The sequence below is a fragment of the Vicugna pacos genome, chromosome 17, assembly GCF_048564905.1.
Source record: "Vicugna pacos chromosome 17, VicPac4, whole genome shotgun sequence".
NCBI lineage: Eukaryota > Metazoa > Chordata > Mammalia > Artiodactyla > Camelidae > Vicugna > Vicugna pacos.
In genome coordinates this window covers 23352816-23374235 of record NC_133003.1, presented here as the reverse complement: position 1 = coordinate 23374235, position 21420 = coordinate 23352816, and the positions used below count along the sequence as shown (strand labels likewise).

Genomic DNA, 21420 nt, shown 5'->3' with positions numbered 1-21420 from the left:
TGACTTCTCCGGTCTCAAAGTTGTTGGATAAAGTGGAAACACACCTGCCCATTTCCCTCCTGCCAGGGATGGACAAGGGTCTTCAGTAGAGCCACAGCCCCAGAAGGTCTGCCTTGTCCCAAGGATGTTCTCTGGTCTTGTCCACCCACAAGACTGTCCTGTCTGCAGCCACTGAGTAGAGCAGCTCATATGATGCAGAGGAAGGTGCGTGGGCTCAGGCTGTCGCCCATGCCCATCTGCTTTGTCTGCCAGGGTGCCCTTCTTCAGTGGGTGAGAAAGTCCTTCCTTTAATGGGGATCAGCGTGGGTATGGAGGATGACGAGAAGGGGCCAAGGAAGTGTTGGTGTGGATGTACCTCAGCCAATTTCTATTCCCTCCCTCCAGCTGTAGTAATCCCCTGTCTTTCTGAAGCTGTTTTGTTGCATTTAGCAAGACAATACATGTTCCTCATAACAAAACAAGTCCTTTCATCCTATGTCTGAAAGTTAGTGAGCTGGAGGAATTTCCCAAACATGAGTCATTACCTAGGAGATAGAGATAGCGTCGCTCCCTATCCTACCCCCCGCCCCCACTGTGGAGTCCTCTGGTTGTGGCAGTGGTCATATTTTAGAGGAGTCAGTTATCCAGGCTTGCTTCAAAAACCAGCTGTTTTCTGTCTGTCTTGACGGACACTTCCCAGCCACATTCACTTTCTCTTAATGGACCCTGGATAGCTCCCTCTAGATCCCAGCAACACGCTGACACTGGCATGGCCTCTTTATTTGAAGGCATTATCTATCAACTTCTCACTAAAGAAGATGTGGATTTAGCTTTCTGCCCTACTCAAAACAACCCCACTTTCCCCTCCCCTCTTCCTCCCCATGAGGTTTTTTGCAGTTGAGGTCCAATCATGATTTAATGTTTACATTTTCTTGACTGCACAGGTGCCACGACACTGTGCCATGGAGCACACTCTGATTCCCTTTCTTTCCAGTTTCATAGAAGCTCTTTTTATTACCAGAATGTTTAAAAATGTGCATAATCGGACAACAGATAATGACTCCATATGTACTCATGACCCAGCACAACCCGTTTGTCTCCTCTGAATTAATTTCTGAGTGACCTCCCATGATTGTCTACAGCAGTCAATGCTGCAAGGAGCATTTTCCTCTCTTTGCAGCTGTGGGAGGTGTTTTCCAGGAACACACACGGGGTGGCTTGCTGAGTCGGAGGACAGGTGGCTCCTCCATGCCACTAAATCCTGGCAGATTGCTCTCCACAGTGGCCGCACCAGCACCAGTCTAATCTCTGTCAAACACTGACTAATTTTTCCTGAACTGAAAGATGTCAGGTGGTATCGCCTTGCTGTTCTAATTTGCATTTCTCCGACCAGAGACTTGAGCAGAGTGTGATTCTTAAAGGTGGGTACCTGGGCTCCAGTCTTGACACAGACTCTTTCTGGCTGTGTGAATTTGGCAAGTCTTTCAGCCTTTTAACGTCTGTTTCCTCCTGGGTAAAGTGGAGATAGCAACATAGTTCCTCCATCATGGCGCTGTTGTGGTGACTCACGCAGGTGAAGTCCTTGGAATGGCATTGTGTTCCCATACTTCTCCGTGTCTTTTAGCTCTTGTGATTACTGCATCTTGGCCATTCGGCATCTGTGTAATTGCCTGATCCTATCCTTGTCCTCTTTTTCTATTGGATTCCCAGCATTCTCTTGTACGACTTCCTTGGATAATCCTTTGCTGGATAGAAATGTTGCAAATATCCCTTCCCAGACATCATCTGCCTGTTAACTTTTTCCATGATGTCTTTCGTTGCACAGATATCTTTCCATTCATTTCCCCCTTTATAATCACGCTTTCCCATCCAGGGTCACGTATTTTTTTCTATTAGATTCTCATGTATGTTTTACATTGACATCGTCACCAAGTGCCAGAAACATGATCCTGTCCAGTGTGTCTCCCTCTTTCTTGGATTTAGTCCCTGATTTTGATTGAGCACATCCTATCATAGTTTCCTAAGGAAAGGTGCATGGATGTGCATTTGTAGAGAGTTGCATGTTTGAAAATGACTTTATTCTACTCTCAAGACTGATAGATGGTATTGCTTTAGTATAGAATTCTAGATTGAAAATCGTTTTCCTCAGAATTTTGAGGACTTTTTTCCAGTTTCTTCTAGAAGTCTATTGCTACTCTGATTCTTTTTGTCCATTGGATATGACCTATTTTTTCCTCTCTGGAAGCTTTAAGATCTTTTCTTTATCCCTGATGTGAAGAATTTATTGTTGTTTCAACATATATACTTACGTAACGAGTACACCATTCTATCCAGGTCTTAGATTTGAGGCTTCAATCCTACTCTCTAGAAACAGCTGCTGCACCTCCCCTGACAGTTCTCTCAGCTAACCATCCCAGGTCCCTCATACCCAATAAACATGTTGTTCTCAACGTCTCCAAGATTTTTCTCTCATTCATTATGTTAGATGCTCCATTAGCCTTTTAGTTTAGAAAATTCATGTCCTCCAACTCTGGAAACCTTTATTGTATTAGTTAAAAAATAATAATTTCTCCCCTTCAATTTTCTCATTTTCATATATAAATCCTATTAGTAAGATCATAGATTGATCTTCTAATTTTTTAATATTTTTGACATTATTTTCCAACTCTGTATTTTTTGTTCTATTTTTTGGAAGATTTTCTCCATTTTTAAATTTTTTTAAAATTTATTTTTTTTGATTCTCTCCATTTTTAAAAGAATCTTAACTTTCAAGAGCTCTTTCCTGTCCTCCAAATATTCTTTTCTTTAATGGGATACTATTCTTATTCCATTGATTTATCATCTTATTAGTCTAGAATATTAGTTACAGGTTTGTTTTTTTTTTTTAACATTTTTCTTCTGTTCCCAGTATTCCCTCTATTTCTTTTCTGGTTTTGTCTCAGTCTTTCATGTTAGAAGATTTATGCAAATTGTAACAATTTACATTGAACGTTGCCTATTTATGTGTAAGAGAAGAACACTAAAAAGTCCAAGGGAAGCTCGGCGTGCCTGGGTGGGGCTTACTAATGCCGTTCAGTATAGACTCATAAGGCATAGCTGGGGTTTGCTTCAGTGGGGGAGAGCCTAGCCATCAGTATTCATTTGTCTTACTCTTTGGAGCTTGTGTAAGGTTGCATGAGTGGTCTTATATTCACACCTTCTGCTGTGGGACTTTGAAGTTTCTTCCCATAAGGGAACAGAATCCATCTTCCTGTGCCTTGGGTTTGGCTACGCGACTTGCTTTGGCCAGTAGAATGAGGTAGAATGATGGCATGCAAGTTTGGCCTTGGCTTTGAAAGGCTTTGCCCATTTATGTTTGCCCTTTTGCACTTCTGCCATTGGCAAGACAAGAAGATGCCCGGGTAGCTTGCTGGTGGGAGGAGGAGGAGTAGCACATGGAGCACAGCTTTCCCAGCCAAGCCACCCCAACTGAATCTAGCCTAGGTCAACACACTTACTGTTGCATGCCACTGAGGCTTGTGGTAGTTTGTTACGCAGTATTTGCATAGCAGTAACGGACTGATTCCCCAGGGAAGGATCCCAGAACCTTGAGTCAGAATAGGAAAATGAAACTTGACCGCAGGCCTTCAGGAAGCTGAGCTGGCACAGAGGGCTGGAGGTCTCACTGTTCAGCCTGCACACTTCCAACCAGCCTCTCCATTTCAGTCTGGCACTTCGCCTCTGCCTTCAGCCTGAAATCCCTGAGTCCAGATGCTCTTTGGTTTAACTTATCCAGAAAATAAACCTCTTTTTTTGGCCAGGGTGGAGAAGAGGCTATTGCCCAGCTGTACACATGAAGGAGGGGAAATGGGGTAAAAGGAGAATTCCAACAAATCCTTAAATAAATGTTTAATCCTCACCTTAGATTCTTAATCACTGGTGCTTCACGTTCACACTTTGTTGTTATAGGTTTGTGATGTATTTCAGTGTGACTGATCATTCTCCCAGTCTCCTTTTTCAAAATTGTCTTAATTGTGGAAATTTATTCTTCAATATGATTTTTTTTGGCTTCAGTTTGCTGATTTCCCAAAAACTCCTGATGAGATTTTTATTGGAATTGCGTTTAATTTACAGATTACCTTAGAGATAATTGGCAACTTTACAATGTTAAGTCATTTTATCAATGACTAGTAATTTTTTCCTATTTATTCAGGTCTTCTTTTATGTCCTTTTGTGCTGTGGACAAAAGTGGCATGCGTGACTTCAAGGATATGCCCTTAAAGAGAAGTAGCATGCCTTTCTCCTCCTCTTTCATCCTTGCTGGCTAGATTGCGGATGTAATTACTGATTCTGAAGCTGCCATTTTGGATCATGAAGTGACCTTAGGAACAGAGGCCACATAGAGCAGTATAACTAGTTGGAAGGGGCCAGGATCTGTTACCCAGTGGGGGCCACACGATGCCTGGAACACCTGTTTCTGAACTTCTATGGGAGAGAAAAACCTCCATTTGTTCAAACCAGTGTTACTTTGGTTCTGCTTTCATGTACAGCCACCACATCGTTATTAAACACTGCCCCAGGGATCAGCACAGTGAAGTTCTCTAAAATGGTAGCCACAGCATCACCTGGAACCGTGTTTGAAATGCTCATTCTTGGGAACCTGATATACTGAATCAGAAATGCTAGGTGGGGCCCAGAAATCTGCTTTAACGAGCCCTCCACATGATTGGGACGTATGTTAAAGTTTGAAAAACATTGCCCTACCTATTTCTCTCTCAGGTCCAGCACCCCTGATAGACTCTCTTCATGGGAAGACTGCCCACTTCCTTTAGAGGGCAGAGCTCAGAGGTTATCCACAGCACATAAGCTTCGCATAAATGGAGCAGAAGGCAAGAGAAGGACCTGACTGGTTTGTCTAGTCTTCATGCAGTTGTTTCTGGCTAATGGTTGCCCAAGGCTTCCTCCTGCTGACTTGTTGAACTAGGCAAATGATAAAACTCCACATTTGGCTCATACATGACCAATCCATGATTAGATTCGCACTCAGACCATTTTTATTCTAGACGATAAGCTGATTTATTTATCAGTCCACAGCAGTTTCCTTTTTTTTACAACACTACATAGCATTACAAGAATGTCCTGGTCTTCTGGGCACATTAAATGAGAGATAATCCCATGATTGCTGTCAAGAATTTCCTAGGCATACCTTCTGCCAAGTTTTTCATTCAAAAACCAATCTTTGGAAACCACTTCCTGAAAAGCAAGATACATCAAATTCAATCTCCTTTAAGTGTTTACTAATCAGCTGAGGTCTCCTGCTCTTTTGCTGTCTGTCTTAGCAAACTGACTTAAGTGAAAATGGAGGCTTTTTGGCTCACAAAACGAAGAATTCCCATAGTACAGTGGGTGGTAGCGTCAGACACGACTGGATCTAGAGGCCCAAAGGAATCCTTAGGACTTAGTTGCTTTCTTTCCATCTTTTGGCTCTACTTTCCTCTGTGTTGGCTCCATTCTCAGCCAGCTAGTTCCCTGTGGTGTTCCGCAGCAGCTCTGGTTTCATAATTCTTATAGTCAGCAATCCTAGTAGTTCACCACAGCACCAGACTGAGTCTCATTGGCCTGGCTTGCATCGTGTGCAGATCCTGGAACCAGTCACTGTGGCCATATGTGTAAATTATTCTGACATCCCTCTCACTACTTGTGCATCCTGGGCTGAGGCTTAAGTAAGTGCCTCCATCACCTGGGAGCAATCATGTGGGTGCCTTGCGTGGGGATTCTCTATCCCATCTCTGTGGAGCTATTAGGGATAAGGGGTGTCAGGGTTTAGAAGAGCAGATCTGTGTCTGAGGATTGGCAGGTTAAAGAAAATGATCCCTACTAGCAATTTACAGATGAGAAAATCCACTGAGTCAGAGAAACACACAGGAGACAACATTATAAAAGATGTAGGTAGAAGGAGGCAGAGACGGAGGGAGAAAGCTACTGTTGAAAATAAAGAGATCATTATAGATACAGTGAAAGACAAGATTATGAAGTGTAGACAGAGAGACAGCGTTGAAGACCAATGGAGATGGAGAAAAGTATGCAACACAGTACTGGAGAAATGGAGACACAATAACAGCTCCTCTTTCCACCACCCAGTGCATGTGCGCACGTGCACACACACAGAAACATTGGCAGAGAGAAATAAAAGTTCAAAGAGGTTGAGAAAGACATGTCTTTTGGGTATGATGGATCTGGGATGGTTGTCTAGAGAACCATTCATTCAGGGGTGGTGGGACAGTCATTTCGGGGAGGAGGATTGAACCATGATAAAGCCACAAACCCAGGGCTTGGATAGAATTGTGTATTCATTCATTACCTAAATATTTATTGAAACAACAAAAAGAAAACCAGAACCCAATTAAACATTTTTTCAAAACTTAATAAATTTTTCTCCAAGGAAGATAATATAAGTAAACAGCAAGCACATTAAGATGTCCATCGTCATTCGTCATGAGGGAAATGCCAAACAAAACACAGCAAGACATCACTTGACGCTCACTAGAATGGCTAGATTTCTTGTGTGTGTGTGTGTGTGTGTGTGTATTTATTTATTGAAGTATAGTCAGTTTACAATGTTGTGTCAATTTCTGGTGTACAGCATAGTGCTTCAGTATACATGAACATACATATATTTGTTTCCATATTCTTTTTCACCATAAGTTACTAGAAGATACTGAATATAGTTCCTTGTGCTATCCAGTATGAACTTGTTTATCTATATTATATATAATAGTATCTGCAAATCTTGAACTCCCAGTTTATCCCATCCCACCCCCTTCCCCCTCTGGTAACCATAAGTTTATTTTCAATGTATGTGAGTCTGTTTCTGTTTTGTAAATAAGTTCATTTGTCTTTTTTTTTTAAATCTCACATATAAGTGATATCATATGGAATTTTTCTTTCTCTTTCTGGCTCACATCCTTAGAATGACAGTCTCCAGGCCCATCCATGTGGTTGCAGATGGCGTTATTGTATTATGTCTGAGTAGTATTCCATTGTATAAATATACCACAATGTCTTTATCCAGTCATCTGTCAGTGGACATTGAGGTTGCTTCCATGCCTTGGCTATTGTAAATAGTGCTGCTGTGAACATTGGGGTGCATGTATCTTTTTGAATTAAGGTTCCCTCTGGATGTATGCCCAGGAATGGGATTGCCGGATCATATGGTAGGTCTATTTCGTCTGTTGAGGAATCTCCATACTGTTTTCCAAAATGGCTGCACCAAACTACATTCCCACCAACAATGTGGGAGGGTTCCCTTTGCTCCACACCCTCTCCAGCATTTATTTATTGATTTATTGTTTGTGGACTTTTGAATGATGGCCATTCTGACTGGTGTGAGGTGATACCACATTGTAGTTTTGATTGGCATTTCTCTGATAATTAGCGATATTGAGCATCTTTTCATGTGTCTGTTGGCTATAGAATGACTAGATTTTTTTAAAAAGGAAAAATAAGAGTTGATAAGGATATAGAAATATTGGAACCCTTGTATGTTGCTGGTGGGATGTAGAATGGCTTAGCTACTAAGTATTTATAGTGGCATTACTCACAAGAGCCAAAAGTTGCAAAAGGTCCAAATATCAAGAATGTGTAAACAAACAGTGATATATCCATATAATAGTTATATACGCTACTACAGAAAGTAATGAAGCACTGAGGCGTGGTACATTGCGGAAGAACCTTGAAAAACATCACGTTAAGTGAAAGAAACCAGACGCAAATATTGTATGATTCCATTCATATGAAAAGACCACACAAGCTAAATATGTGAAGACAGAATGCAGATTAGTTGTCGCCATTGGCTGGAGGTGCAGGTACTGGGGAGTGATTGCTTTATTGGTATGAGGTTTTCTTTTAGGACAATAAAAATGTTTTAGAACTTGATATACATAATAGTGGTTGCTTAACACTGTGAATGTAGTAAATGCCGCTGAACTGTTAATCTTAAATAACGGTTACTATTACATAGCTAATCTAACAATGGTTAAGTGAATTATACTTATATCTCATATATACATGTACATGTATATGTATTTTATGTATGTGTGTATGTATATATATATATTTAATGTTCATTTACATAGATGGCACTGCCAAGGAGTTTCCCTGGAGTTGGTGGTCCTGCAACCCCAACTCTCCTACCCATGGCAGACATTACTAATCAATCCCAGGCCCCATTCATCCAGCCCCTGGCTCTCAGAATCCTCCACATGGGGCCCCAGACAACTCCCACTGCTTCCTCAGAGCTAACCTGTGAGATGCCCAGTATCTGCCGTCATTTACCCTGACCCCTCACTGAGATGAGGAGCTTGTCTGACAGAGACCTGGTGACACAGTTTTGGAGCCGACCTGATCAGTTCTTTATTGGGAAGGGGATGCAGTCTGTAATTCGACAGATCTGTGAACCCAGAAAGATCTCAAGCTCAAGTTCCAGCTGGCTCGCTGTGAGTTCGTAGCTGCCCTGGAAAAAGCCACGGGTATGGCAATTATGCCAGCGCCAGTAGACCTGGATGATGCGAACAGCATTGAGCAAACGGCAGTAACGGAGGCGGATGCGCCACATGCGGACCAAGGACTGTAGTTTGACCACTGCCCATATTTGCTGCGCATACTGCTCCAGCGCAGCCCGCCGCCTCTTCTCCAGCAGCTCTGCCAGCTTCTGCTTCCACCACCACTGAATGATACACGCTCTGAGCGCAGCGTGCAGCAGCGTCCTGCGCACCAGGACGCCCCGCCACCAGGCCTGGATCTTTATTGCTTGCAGCTCTTTGTCAGGGGGTGGCTTTTTCACTGGTGGTGGGGGCTGCAAGGAAAATGAAGAGACAGTCAGGGAACATTCCTCACCCACCTCAGCCCCGGCCTGAGCTAGGAAAGGGTTCTTATCCTTCATCAAGAATGGCCCCTTCCTCAGAAGTTCGGAAGCACTGGTCAGGCCCTTGGCTGGAGCCAGAAGACCAGACAGGTATCCTGTCTTCATCACTCTTGGTTAAAAGACACATGACATGAAACTCTTGAGTCTCAGAGACCTCATCTGAAACCAGGGGGAAAACCTGCCCTAGCTGTCACCTGGTCACGTGGACCTGGTTGGCCAGTCTACATAAGAACACCATGATCTGTGGGTCAAAGGTTTATCATTTCCTACCTGGGCCTGAGTACCCACCTGGGATGCATATCACTTCCTTCAGCCCTTGCCCACAGGCTGGACAAGGGGCATCCTTTGCTCTCCTTTCATGCCTGACTCCAGCTCCAGTGCACAGCCTGCGCCCACCCTCTGTCAAGTCATAGTGTCAGAAGTCTGCCTGTGCCGCACAGTTTGGAGTCTTTCTCACTTACTGCTCACTTTCACTTCTTTTCGTTCTCACACCTTCAACTCCAGTTAACACATGTACACGCACTCAGGTAAACACACACACACTTCTACATAGTTTTAGACTTGTTTCCCTGTACTTGACTATGCATCCCCTAAACACAGCCCTCAGCACCCCCTCCCCAGCCTGGCATGGTCTGATTCCCACTTGTCAGGGTTTCTCCTCCCCACGACCAAGTCTCCGTGTCTCAGTCACACCCACCCTTCTCAGACCGAGAAGGAACTGGAAAACAAGGATGAGTCAATTCCTGTTCATTCCAGGTCTGGTAGGACAACCTTTCATCCTGGTTGCCCTGGGACATTCTCAGTTGATGGTTATTTTTCCTGAGCAATAATTCATAGCACCATCTTTCACTCATGAATGTATCCTGCTTTGGGCGACAAATTTCCTGATCATCCCAAGCTATGGGCCACATAGAAAACAACCTGTCACTCCTGGGTGACTTTGATCAGACATGGTGCAGGTTGGGATCCCCTCAACTTTGAGGGCTTCTATCAGCCTACCTTTGGTGGAGGGGGTGAAGGTGGAGACTTCAGCTTTTTTTCCTTCTTTTTCTCTCTTATTAATGTGGTTTCATCAACATCTTCTATTACAATTTGACAAACATGGCCATCCTTCTGTAATCAGAGTTTAGAGGGGAAAGGTATGGGTAGGTTGTTGTCTGTAAACTCTGTGCCAAATCCACCATGTGCTCAACCTCCTGCCTTGCCCAGAGACCCTAGATGTAGGACTTGCATCCTTAATTAACTGTGGATATCCACCCTGCCTGCAACTTTGAGTAGACCTGCTGTCTCTTACACAACATCGAATCCCCATCACTTGGGAATAGATGGTTCAGATCCCTCAAGTCTGCGATCCTGTATATTTCCCATAGTTAGGAAGTAGGTGGCTCCATTGCTCTCAGGTCTGGACTCTGTCAGACAGAGCTCCAGCAGGAAGAGAGGAGGAGGGGAGAGAGAGATGATGTCATAAGGGCACCTGTGACTCAGGCACCAGGATGGTTCCCAACCACTGAGCCTTGTTGGTGAAAAGGCAGAAGTCCTGTCCATTCTTCCTGCCATAAATGACCAAAATTTGGCTAAAAGAGCAGGACACTGAAAATACTGGCCCATTAGCACGAAATTGTACAAAGTTAGTCATGTCTGATAACATGGCTGGTTGATAAAAACAAATTTGAGACAATTTAAACATCATCAATAGGGAGTTCAATTTTTGTGGATTTCAGTTCAATCAAACAATGGAACCAAATAATATTTAGAAAGAATGAGTTTGGAGCAAAATCTTAAACAAGTCTGCACAAAAGGAGATTTACAAATGGCTGAGAAGGACATGAAATGATGGCCAACATCAGTAGTCAGGACAGAAAAAAAATTAGAACCACAATGAGATATTTTCTAGACACCCGAGAGAATGGCTAAAATGAAAAATACTGAAAGCATTAAATATTGACCAGGATGTACAACAGCTGAATCTCTTACACTCTGCTGATGGGAATGTATGAAGCAGTAGAAATACTTTGAAAACTGGTTTGGCAGTTTCCAATAAAGTTAAGCATAGCTCTACCGTGTAACTCAGAAATTCTACTAGGTATTTACACAGGACAAATGAAAACATGTATCTTCAAAGGATTTGTGTATGAATGTTCATAGCAAATTTATTCAAATAGGTCAAAATTGGAAACAACTGAAATGTTCACCAAAGCTGACTAGACAAAGCAATTGTAGTATATTCATATAATGAAGTAATAAACAGTAATAAAGTGATGAAAACAAATATATGGGTGTATATGCATCAATGGGACACTGCTGTACACCTGAAATTGACACATTGTAATCGACTGTACTTCAATTAAAAAAAGAACAAACTACTGAAACATACAATATCATAGAGGAATCTCAAAAACATCATACTAAATGAAAGGAGCCATTAATAAGATGGTACTTACAAGATGATTTCATTTATACCAAATTTTACAACAAGTGAAATTAAACTAGGGGTAAAATAATTCAGAATAGAGGTTACATCTAGAGTAGACGTAGAAGACATCACCTACAAACAACACAAAGAAACAGAGAAATGTGCTGTTACCTTGTTCTGGGTGGTGCTTACTAGGCAATATAGAACTGTGAAAACTCATTTAATCATCTCCACTTAATAAAACCACAAAGAATGAGTTTGTTCTCTATGTACCCACATGGAAGGTAAAAGTAAAACAAATTGAACAATATGGTTCCTATCTAGGTACATATTTATATGGATGCATTATAAAGACATTATTTTTAAAAGGAGGCGATTAGGGAGTTACACAGTATAAAATTTAACAATGATCATCTTTGAGACTAGTGTAGTTGGGGAGACAGTAAACTCCTTCACTGTGGCTGAATCCCCTGTGTCTGGCTCATGTGCCAGGTACCCAGTTATCAGCTTCCTGGGAGAGAAATCCTGAAAACCCACGAAGCCTCCAGGGCCAGCTAGGGCCCCCATCTCAGGCTCTAGTGGCCTCAAGCACTCTTCTGCCTTCCTCTTTACATCAGGACCTCAAGGTCACAGTCAGGAGATGGGGATGGTCAGCCACTGCACAAACAGGGCCCTCCTCTGCCTATTTCTGGCCTCAGAAGACTCACCTGGAGCCACAAGGTCAGTGCTGAACAGAGAAGCCCTGGCCAAGGCCTGGGGGTTATTATTATTATTTTTTAGGTTTTTTAAAAAACTGGATTATAGTCAGTTACAATGTGTCAATTTCTGGTATACAGCACAATGTCCCAGTCATGCATATACATACATATATTCATTTGCATATTCTTTTTCATTAAAGGTGATTACAGAATATTGAACATAGTTCCCTATGTTATACAGCAGAAACTTCTTTTTCTTTAACCTATTTTTATGCATAGTAGCTAATGTTTGTAAATCTCAAACTCTCAAATTTATCCCTTCCCACCTCCTAAGGCCTGGGGTTATTGAGAAACCCTGGTTCTCTCTCAGAGTCACCATCCCAAGGGTCGGTAAGAAGCACATTTGGAGTGTGGAGGGTGAGTATGGGGGAGGCCAGTATGACAGAGGGTGTATAGAGAAGAGCAGGAGGCCATTTGTGTCAGTGTAAAGGCCGAGGGTGTCAGTGTAAAGTTAATGGAATGAAGGCAGAGGGGAAGGTAAGAGCGAGTGGGAAGACGAGTGAAGTTGTGGGTGCAGTGCATGGGACGGGGAAGGCTTGGGAAGCATCTGGAAATAAAGGTGTTAGACGATGCCAGGCTTTCATCTCTGGTTTTCTTTCTTAGTTTAGATCATGGCCCAGAAATTTTTTTATTATCTTATTTCTTTTCAATTCCTTCAAGCAGAAATTTAAAAAGAGATTTTGATCTGCTTTTCCAATTATTCTTAGTTATAGGATTAATGCTAATTACTTAGTACACCATTATTAGAAGTGGGGGCTTTCTCATTGGTAAAGGCAAAGTGTTTTTCCTACCACTTTATATTTAACTTATTTCCTTTTGTTAGGAAAATCCAGATGTGTCTTTTCTGATCCAGTAAGAAAGTCTATGTATTTTTAATAGATGAACACTGCCAATTCATATTTGTTATGATTTCTGTTATGCCTGGACATGTTGTCGTATTGTTTAATGGTTTCCATTTATCATCTTTTTTGTCCCTATTTTCCCTATTTTTGTTGGATTGGTTGAATTTTCTTTTAAATGTATTCCTTTTAGTGTTTTGAAGTTGAGACACAGTGTTAGTTGCCTAGCCAGGATTCATTTACTAATAGAACTGTGATAATTGGATGTGGAGTAAGGAGGAGGAAAAGGCGACCTGCAAAAGCCTCCTGAGCAGGTAGGTGTGGTCATGTGGCACTCACTGGCCAGTGAGATGTCAGCAGAAGTCATTCGGTGGGTTTTTTAGGAAAGCTTATAAAAAGGCTGCCTCAAGCCAGGAGGGCTTTTTTGCCCTTTGCCTTTATCTGTCTTCTTTCCTTCAACGTTCATGTGATGTCCGGCACTCTGGTAGCTATATTGAGAGTATGAGGATAAGGGTCCAATCATAAGCCTGGGAAAGGAGAGTGACAGAAGTCTGGATACTGGTCAGGGACTTCCCACATCTAGGTTTTTCCTATGTGAGACAAAAATAATCCTCTAATTTATTTGAGTCACTGTTGTCTAGGTTTCTTTCCAATTTGGATTCCTTGTGTTTATTTTGTCTGATTGCCGTGGCTAGGACTTCCAATACTTAGTGAAATAAATGTGGCAAGTGTGGGCATCCTTGTTTTGTTCTTGATTTTAGAGGACGTATATTGTGTATCCCTTAAATGCTTATTGTGGTTACAGATGGCTTTACGACTTTGATTTTAACCTTCCTACGGGCTCTACAAGTGGCTGATCTTCTACCTTTACTGTATGTTTGCCTTTACCAATGAGATTTTCTTTTGTAATTTTCATATTTCTAGTTGTGGCCTTTTGTTTTATATTTAGAGAAGCCCCTTTGACATTTCTTGTAAAGCTGGCTTCGTAGTGCTGAACTTGTCTGTAAAATACTCAGGCCTGCTGTTCATGCCAAACCCGCTGCCTGCTCTATCGTAACCATTTTCAAGTATATGGTTCAGTGTTACTCATATGTTCATAATTTTATATAACTGTCACCACCATTCATCTCCATAACTCTTTTCTTCTTGTAAAATTGAAACTCTATACCCATTAAACAATAACCACCCATTCCTCCACCTCCAGCCCCAGGAAACCATTATTCTTTCTGTCTTATGATCTTAACTCCTCTCAATACTTCTTGTAAGTGGAGTCATTCAGTGTTTGTCATTTTGTGACTGACTTATTTCACTTAGTATAATGTCCTCAAGTTTCATCAATGTCGGGGCATGAGTCAGAATTACCTTCATTTTTAAGGTTAATATTCCATTTTATGTGTACATGATATCTACTTATCTACTTATCCATTGATGGACATGTGGTTGCTTTGATATTTTAGCTGTTGTGAATGATGCTGCTGTGAACCCAGATGTACAAGTATTATTTAATACTGAGCTTTCAATGATCTTGGTTATATACCTAGAATGAGACTGCCAAATCATATGGTAATTCTATCCTTAATTTTTTTTAATTTCATTTTGTTGAGTTATAGTCAGTTTACAATGTTGTGTCAATTTCCAGTGCAGAGCACAATTTTTCAGTTATACATGAACATACATATGTTCATTGCTGCATTCTTTTTCACTGTGAGCCACCACAAGATCTTTCCCTGTACTATACAGTATAATCTTGTTTATCTATTCTATATATACCTGCCAGTATCTACAAATTTCGATCCCAGTCCGTCCCTTCCCACCCTCCCTCCCCCTTGGCTACCACAAGTTTGTATTCTATGTCTATGAGTCTGTTTCTGTTTTGTATTTATGTTCATTTGTCTTTTCTTTTCTTCTGGATTCGACATATGAGCGATCTCATATGGTATTTTTCTTTCTCTTTCTGGCTTACTTCACTTAGAATGACATTCTTCAGGGACATCCATGTTGCTGCAAATGTCTATCCTTAATTTTTTGAGGAGCTGCCATGCTGTTTTCCACAGCAGCTGTACCATCTTATATTCCCATCAACAGTGCGCAAGGGTTCCAATTCCTCCACATTCTCATCAACACTTGTTATTTTCTGTTTTTTGATAGTCTCCATCCTAATTGGTGTGAGGTGGTATCTCACTGTAATTGTGATTTGCATTTCCCTCATGATCAGTAATGTTGAGCACTTTCATGTGTACTTATTGACCATTTGTATATCTTCTTTGGACAAATGTCTATTCAAGTACAAATGTACTTCCTGAGAAATGCGTGGTGATCAAAGAACTCAGTCCCTCAGGGATGAGGGTCTGAATCACTGCTCCCCTTCAGACACTGCCTAGATTGGCAGAAATGCTAGTCAAAGGTGAGGGGGAATCTAGAAATGGTGGTGGAAGAAGGAGGGAAAGGAGTGTGAGTAACGGCTTCAAAATAAGCTGGAGCAGTAAGGACTGAAGTTTGTCCCTCTTCTAAGCCTTCCCAGGAGACAAGACCACCTGAATCCCAAAGAAGCTGTTTTTTAACTTGGTAAAAGCTTCTTATGGAAAGCAAGTACCTCTGAGTGATGTGAAGGGGTGGGCGGTAGTGATTGTGTGGATGTAGTAAGTAGACCCTCTCTTCTTAGCTGATGACTCATCCTGCAGCTCTTGGGAATATCGGCTGCTGCTGGGTCACTGCTGTGTCCTGTACTGGGAATCACCTTTGGCCACAGGGAAGACGTTAGACCGAGGTATGACCTTTCCTAAGGCGAAGCCTGCAACTGGCGACTCTTATGATTGGTGTTAAGAGTTGAATTATGTCAGCCACCAGGACTATCCAGTCTTGAAGTTCCCCAATCCCACAACACCCTGAACAAACAATATGGAGACGCTCCAGACCTCCCAGATCTGACGCCCAGTGTAAGTGAATGTGTCTCTTGGGCCAGGGCCCCTCTCCTGGTGAGGTAAACTCGGGTTCTGTTGTGGCTCCAGGTCTCCAGCGCCCATGCTGGGGTCAGAGTTGGGACCACTAGGAAGGAAAGAGGAAGAGTCTTTTGTGGGTGACCATCCCCCCCCAGCCCTAGAGCAAGGATGCAAGTTGGGCCACTACCGGGTCTTGGACTCAACCTCAAAAGCCAGCTGCCAGGACCTCGTGGCGGGGACAGTGGGTGTTCTGTGGACAGAGGAGAGCAGCAGCAGGCCTGCTGAGTGGGGAGAGCCTGAGGATTCAGGGCTTCCCTGGGTGTAGCCTGAATAAGTCACATTTGGTTACACTTTCTTCCGCCCTTCTCCCTACCTTTCTCTTTCAGACTCCAGGTCCCCATGACACTGCCCCTACCCCAGGTTTCTCCATTTCTCCCTCCTAGGCTTTCCTAGTGTCAACTCTCCCGGCCCCAAAGTGCTCTGGCCTCCTCCTCTCAGACCTGGGGATTTTCAGCACCACCCCGAGCCCACTCCCACTCCTGCCAGGGCAGAGGGTACAGGGTAGGGCGTGACAGCCTCTGTCCCTAGTTATGGAGAGAAGGGTTGCAGGTCCTGAAGCCTTTGGGTGTCTAGAGAAGTGCTCTGGGGGTGGAGTCCATTCATTCATCCATTCATTACTCACTCAATGAACATTTTTTTTTAACTTACCATGTTCTGATATTGTGCAGCCTCAGGGGACACAAATGTGAAAGTGGCTCCAGGAAGCAGTGAGGGAAGAGGCTGGTCAGCAGACAGAGGGCGACAGCAGGATCCCACGAGGGCCAGAGTGGAGGTCTGGAGAGGAGTTGGAATTTCTCAGGGTGCAGATCTACCAAGTCCTCCTTTGAGGGGCTGCCAGGAAGACAGCTGTGCCGGGGTCTGCGTGCTAGGGGAATCCAGCTGAGTGTGGGGTGGAGGCAGAAGAAGGGACCCTAGCAGGGACTGACAGTAAAGGGCTGCCTTAGCGCAGGCCCCTCCCAGCAGACCTGCTTTCCGCCCCCTGCAGGCTCTGGGGCTGGGAGCAGATTCAGAGGGCTGATCCCCTAGAGATCTTCACTGACCCCTGCTTTCTTCTCTCTTTTCTGCCCCTCCCTGAAGGGGTCTGCTGAGAATCTCTAGGGGGAAATTCTGGTAGAGGTGGCAGAGAATGGTGGGGATGGGGTGGGAGAATGGGGAGAGATCCCAGAATGCAGGTACTTCCGTGGGTCACACAGTGACCCTGTTGGGTGTTTGTATCTTGTCCCCTGTGCTGTGTCCCTTACTCCAGCTCTAAGAGGCATAACCCCATCGCTCCAGGCCCCTTGCCCAGCACATGATCAAAACTTCCTCTGGGGTAGTGTCACCCCTCTGTTCCTCAGTCCCTGGGGAGGCCCCTCCCTGCCCACTGGCTTGAATCTGGGCAGGTCCTAGTGACACTCAAGGCCCCAGCACCCTCCCTATCCCTAGGGTCACCATATCTACCAACAACGCAGCCCCTGGGACCCTTCCTTGTCTGAGTTTCGCTCCACCCTGAGATCCAGCCCTTGTTCCCTTGGGCTCCATGTGCGAGATCTGTCCTGTGCCATTGAAGTGCAGGGACTCGAACCCCTCCCCTACAACCTCCAACACAATCAGATCCTACAAGACTCTCTGCATTATAGCCAACGTGGATGAAGGCATTTCAAATAAATTTCATTGAGGTGTAATTTGGATACATATGACAGCATGTGTCCATTTTAGTTGTATATTTCATTGATTTTATTCCTACAAGTTTGCACACCTGCGGCCACCATGAAAATGTAAATATAGAACATTCCATTATCCACAAAGTTCCCATGCACATTCATCCCCCAAGTCTTAGCAACTGTTGTTCTGTCCCCATGGATAACATTTTTCCTTTCTGCACCACAAATGTATGAATTCACACAGTTTGCCCCCTTTGGAGTCTAAGCTTCTTTTGCTTGGTAATTTTTAAAGATTCAGAATAGAGGTTTCTTAGAATTTTTTCTTAGAAAAAAGGAGAATCAGAGCGCTGGAGGAGATAGGGGTGCTGGAGTCCATGAGGTGTAGTGGTCCAGAGTGGAGCCTCGGAGTAGGGCAGCTCTGGGACCAAGCACCAGCTCCAGGACTGATCAGCTGTGAGACCACAGTAAGCCATGTAAGGTCTCTGCACCTCAGTCTCCTCATCTGTAAAGTGGGTTGAACGTCATCACGCCATTATTATTACTAGGGACAGCAAATTGTGGTGACTAGGGGCCAGACTAAGGGAGGCATTAAACTGATGCGGGCCTCCCAGGGGCCTGGCCAATGCCTTTATCTTCAAACAGATGCTTCTGGTACCTTCACTGTCCTATGTGTCATACTCCACTATTTCCCCCCAGTCTCCAGTTCACTCTTGTCCTTCCCACCCCCGCATCCCATTAACTTCACACTGACACCCCGTTAAATGGCCTCCTCCTCTTCTCCACATCCACTCACCCCATAGCCCCACATCGACTTCCTCCATACCCACCCCACACTTTGCAAATGCACATCTCAGTGATCCCTGGTGCTATGGCCCTGAGAGGGAACCAGGACCTCACAATGACCAGGTGGTTCTTCAGAGGCCAGGAGGTAGCAAAATTGGGGCCTAGGGGCTGACCCTCCCCCATCTCCTGACTGTGACCTTGGCCCTCAGGGTAAGAAGGCAGGAGAGTGCTTGAGGCCAACTGAGCTCAAGATGGGGGCCCTGGCTGGTCCTGGGAGCTTATGGCTATTCTGGCCTGTGTGGGTCTTGCTCTGCCAGGGGCCTGATAAGTAGTTGACTGACAGATAGGCAAGATGTAGGGGGTGTGGCCACAGCAAGGAAGTTTACTCTGTTCTCTCAATTCAGATATCCTCATCAGAGATGATCATTGCTAATTTTTCTGGATATCTTCCTAATTTCCACTGCCTGCCTTCCTATCTATCTATCCATCCATCCGTCCCTCCACTAAACTGAGGCACTAGGATTGAACCCAGGACCTCGTGCATGCCAAGCACGCACTCTGCCATTGAGCTATACCCTTTATGCATCCACTGCCTTTTAAAATAATGCCTTTACAAGACGTGTGTGTGTGTGTGTGTATGCTTATATTGAGTTCATCTTGATCTGATAAACTTGCTAGATCTTGTACACTCTTCTGTATCAGTAAATACAGAGCACACACATTCCTTCTAGATGATATTTGGTATGCCATTGTTTAAACAAATTGAAACCCATTTAATGAATACCAGCCAGGCTTTAATGAGTATCACTATACATTTCGGTGTGAATGGGTCAGTATTTGGGGATATTTTTTGTAGCCGGAACTCTAGCCACTTAGGTAGGGAAGAAAGGATCTTCTGGGTTTTCCTTAGAAGGGGCTCAACTGTTGGGAGCCATGCTGGTGCCTGAGTCATAGGTGCCCTTATGACATCACGACCATCCCCTCCTCCCCTCTTCCTGCCAGAGCTGTGGCTGGAAGGAGGACAGACCTGGAAGCGATGGGAACATCTAGCCCTTAACCATCCTAACCGTGGGTAATTTGGTAGAGCTCAGACCTGAGGGCATTTGACATCCACCCCAAGGCATGGGCATTTGATGTTTTGTAAGAGACAGTCTGATTTCCCCAGACTTTCTGGAGGGCAGTACATGTCCCAGAGTTACCTCTGGAGGGGATCCCTTCGCCATGTTGGAGATCCTACGAAAGTCCAGGAAGCCTAGTGTGTGGTTGACTTGGCACCTCGGCACCTAGTGCTGGGGAAAGCACCCTTACTTTCATGTTTTTGTCTCTGATAAGGACAGAAAACCTTCCAAAGTATAGTCAATGATAACCATGAAATCGCATTGATAGAACAGAGCTTAAGGAGCAAAGGAGAGAAGAGGAAGGGACCCCACCTGCAACAGCCTACCCACACCTCTGCCACTTCCCTCCCTCTGCTCCGTGGGTCGATGGAGCCAGGCTGTACTGTTGGGGACAGCCTTGACTTGTGACAGCTCTGACCCTCTGACCCTCGTGGTCTAGTGGAGTGACCCAAAGGTCTGTGAGCGTGTAATTTGTTGTCCAAAGAGAGATGCTTCAGTGAGTGAAAGGGCACTTATCAACATTACACCAGGACAACAGGCATAAACCCAGCATGTGCCAGGCAAAGTGGGATGAATGGCCACCGTCACAGAGCAGGAAATGAGCAGGGATCGACTCCTCCTTGGCTGCTCTTTCCCCCTGTTTCCTCCTTAGGCTGAGAGATGCGAGTCTAACCAAGGTGTGCAGATTGTGCCAAGGACGAGGGCAAGGAGCGTGAGCCCAGACCATGCAGGGCTGAGAGCTCAAAGTGGGGACTGTGTTTGGGGGATGCAAAGGTCAAGGAAGAGTGGATCGTGTCTGTGTGTGTGCATGTGTGTGCACGTGTCTGTGTACTGATGTGTGTGTTAATTGTGTTAAGCTCTTAACAGAGCATGTGAGGTGGAGGAATCTCAGTATTTTGGTGAGGCAGAGGAGAGATAGTAGGTTGCAGTTTTAACTTGAAGTCAGAGGTGAGGGGGCAGGGGAACAAGGATGCCACTTTGTCAGCAGATGAGAGGGGTCTGAAGGGTAGAGACGTGGATCTCAGGCTTGTGCTGAGGCCCAGGTTAAAGTTGTCTCTGTTTCCCCTCTAGATCAGAGTGTTCTTGTCTAGATGGTCAGCCAGTTCCACGTAAAGCCGGTGAGGTAGCAAGTGCAGGTTACCTCCATTTTACAGCTGGAGACCCTGAGACTCAGAGGGTAAGATGATGTGTCCGTGTCGGTTAATCAGAGAGTGGCAGAAGCAAGATATCTCTTACCTCCAAGGTCCAGCCGCTGCCCATCACAGCTCTGCTGACCGTCAGAGAAAGGGGTGATTGTTGTTAGAGGATCGGGGCCCCTTCCTGGCAGACGTGGGGCCGCAACATACGGGTTTCCCAACGGTCCCCTGTTTTCTCTTGCAAGGCCCCAAAGTAAGGATCATGATGCTGGGAGAAGACAAAGCGGCCGTGTTTATCCAGGCCTGGTGGCGGGGCACCCTGGTGCGCCGGACGCTGCTGCACGCGGCGCTCAGGGCGTGGATTATTCAGTGCTGGTGGAAACAGAAGCTGGCGAAACTGCTGGAGAAGAGGCGGCGGGCGTCCCTAGAACTGTATGCGCGGCAAGAATGGGCAGCTGTGCAACTGCAGTCCTGGGTCCGCATGTGGTGCGTCCGCCTCCGTTACTGCCGTTTGCTCCACGCTGTCCGCATCATCCAGGTCTGTTGGCGCTGGCATAGCTGCCACACCCGGGGCTTTATTCAGGGCCATTACAGCCTCAAAGAAAACCACCTGAATCTTCAACTTGAAATCTCTTTGGGCTCGCAAGCTTGTAGAGTTCAACAAAGCATACCCCTTCCAATAAAGGAATGACCAGGTCTGCTCTATCTGTGTCCCCAGCTCTTTGCGGGCATTTCAAGGATGTCATTGAGCTAGTGATGGCAGATACGTGGCATCTCATAAATAGGCTCTGAGGAAGTGGCAGGGGTAGTCTGGGTCTAGTGTGGAGGATTTGAGTCCGGTGCTGGATGA

The 21420-nt window shown here is 44.6% G+C and overlaps 1 protein-coding gene and 2 long non-coding RNA genes across 3 annotated transcripts; 2 read left to right on the top strand and 1 right to left on the bottom strand.

Moving 5' to 3' along the window:
• Positions 1-39: 39 nt before the first annotated feature.
• LOC140686759 (uncharacterized) lies at positions 40-4992 on the top strand. The gene is made up of 2 exons (XR_012060650.1): positions 40-270; positions 4738-4992. It is a non-coding gene; the product is annotated as an uncharacterized lncRNA (long non-coding RNA).
• Positions 4993-8345: 3353 nt separating this feature from the next.
• Positions 8346-10317, bottom strand: LOC102525576 (IQ domain-containing protein F5-like). Its single transcript, XM_031686127.2, has 3 exons — positions 10176-10317; positions 9881-9994; positions 8346-8812 (listed from the first exon to the last, which is right to left on the bottom strand). Exons 1-3 carry the CDS (start codon positions 10191-10193, stop codon positions 8363-8365), a joined length of 582 nt encoding a protein of 193 aa, XP_031541987.2. The 5' UTR covers positions 10194-10317; the 3' UTR covers positions 8346-8362.
• Positions 10318-19300: 8983 nt separating this feature from the next.
• LOC140686571 (uncharacterized) lies at positions 19301-20906 on the top strand. The gene is made up of 3 exons (XR_012060397.1): positions 19301-19388; positions 20506-20611; positions 20816-20906. It is a non-coding gene; the product is annotated as an uncharacterized lncRNA (long non-coding RNA).
• The last annotated feature ends 514 nt before the right edge of the window (positions 20907-21420 follow it).

Bases quoted from the DNA above. Each gene is read 5' to 3' on its own strand.
- LOC102525576 (XM_031686127.2), bottom strand. The intron at 8,813-9,880 runs GTAGGCTGATAG...TTTTCCTTGCAG, and splicing joins CTTCACCCCCTCCACCAAAG to CCCCCACCACCAGTGAAAAA.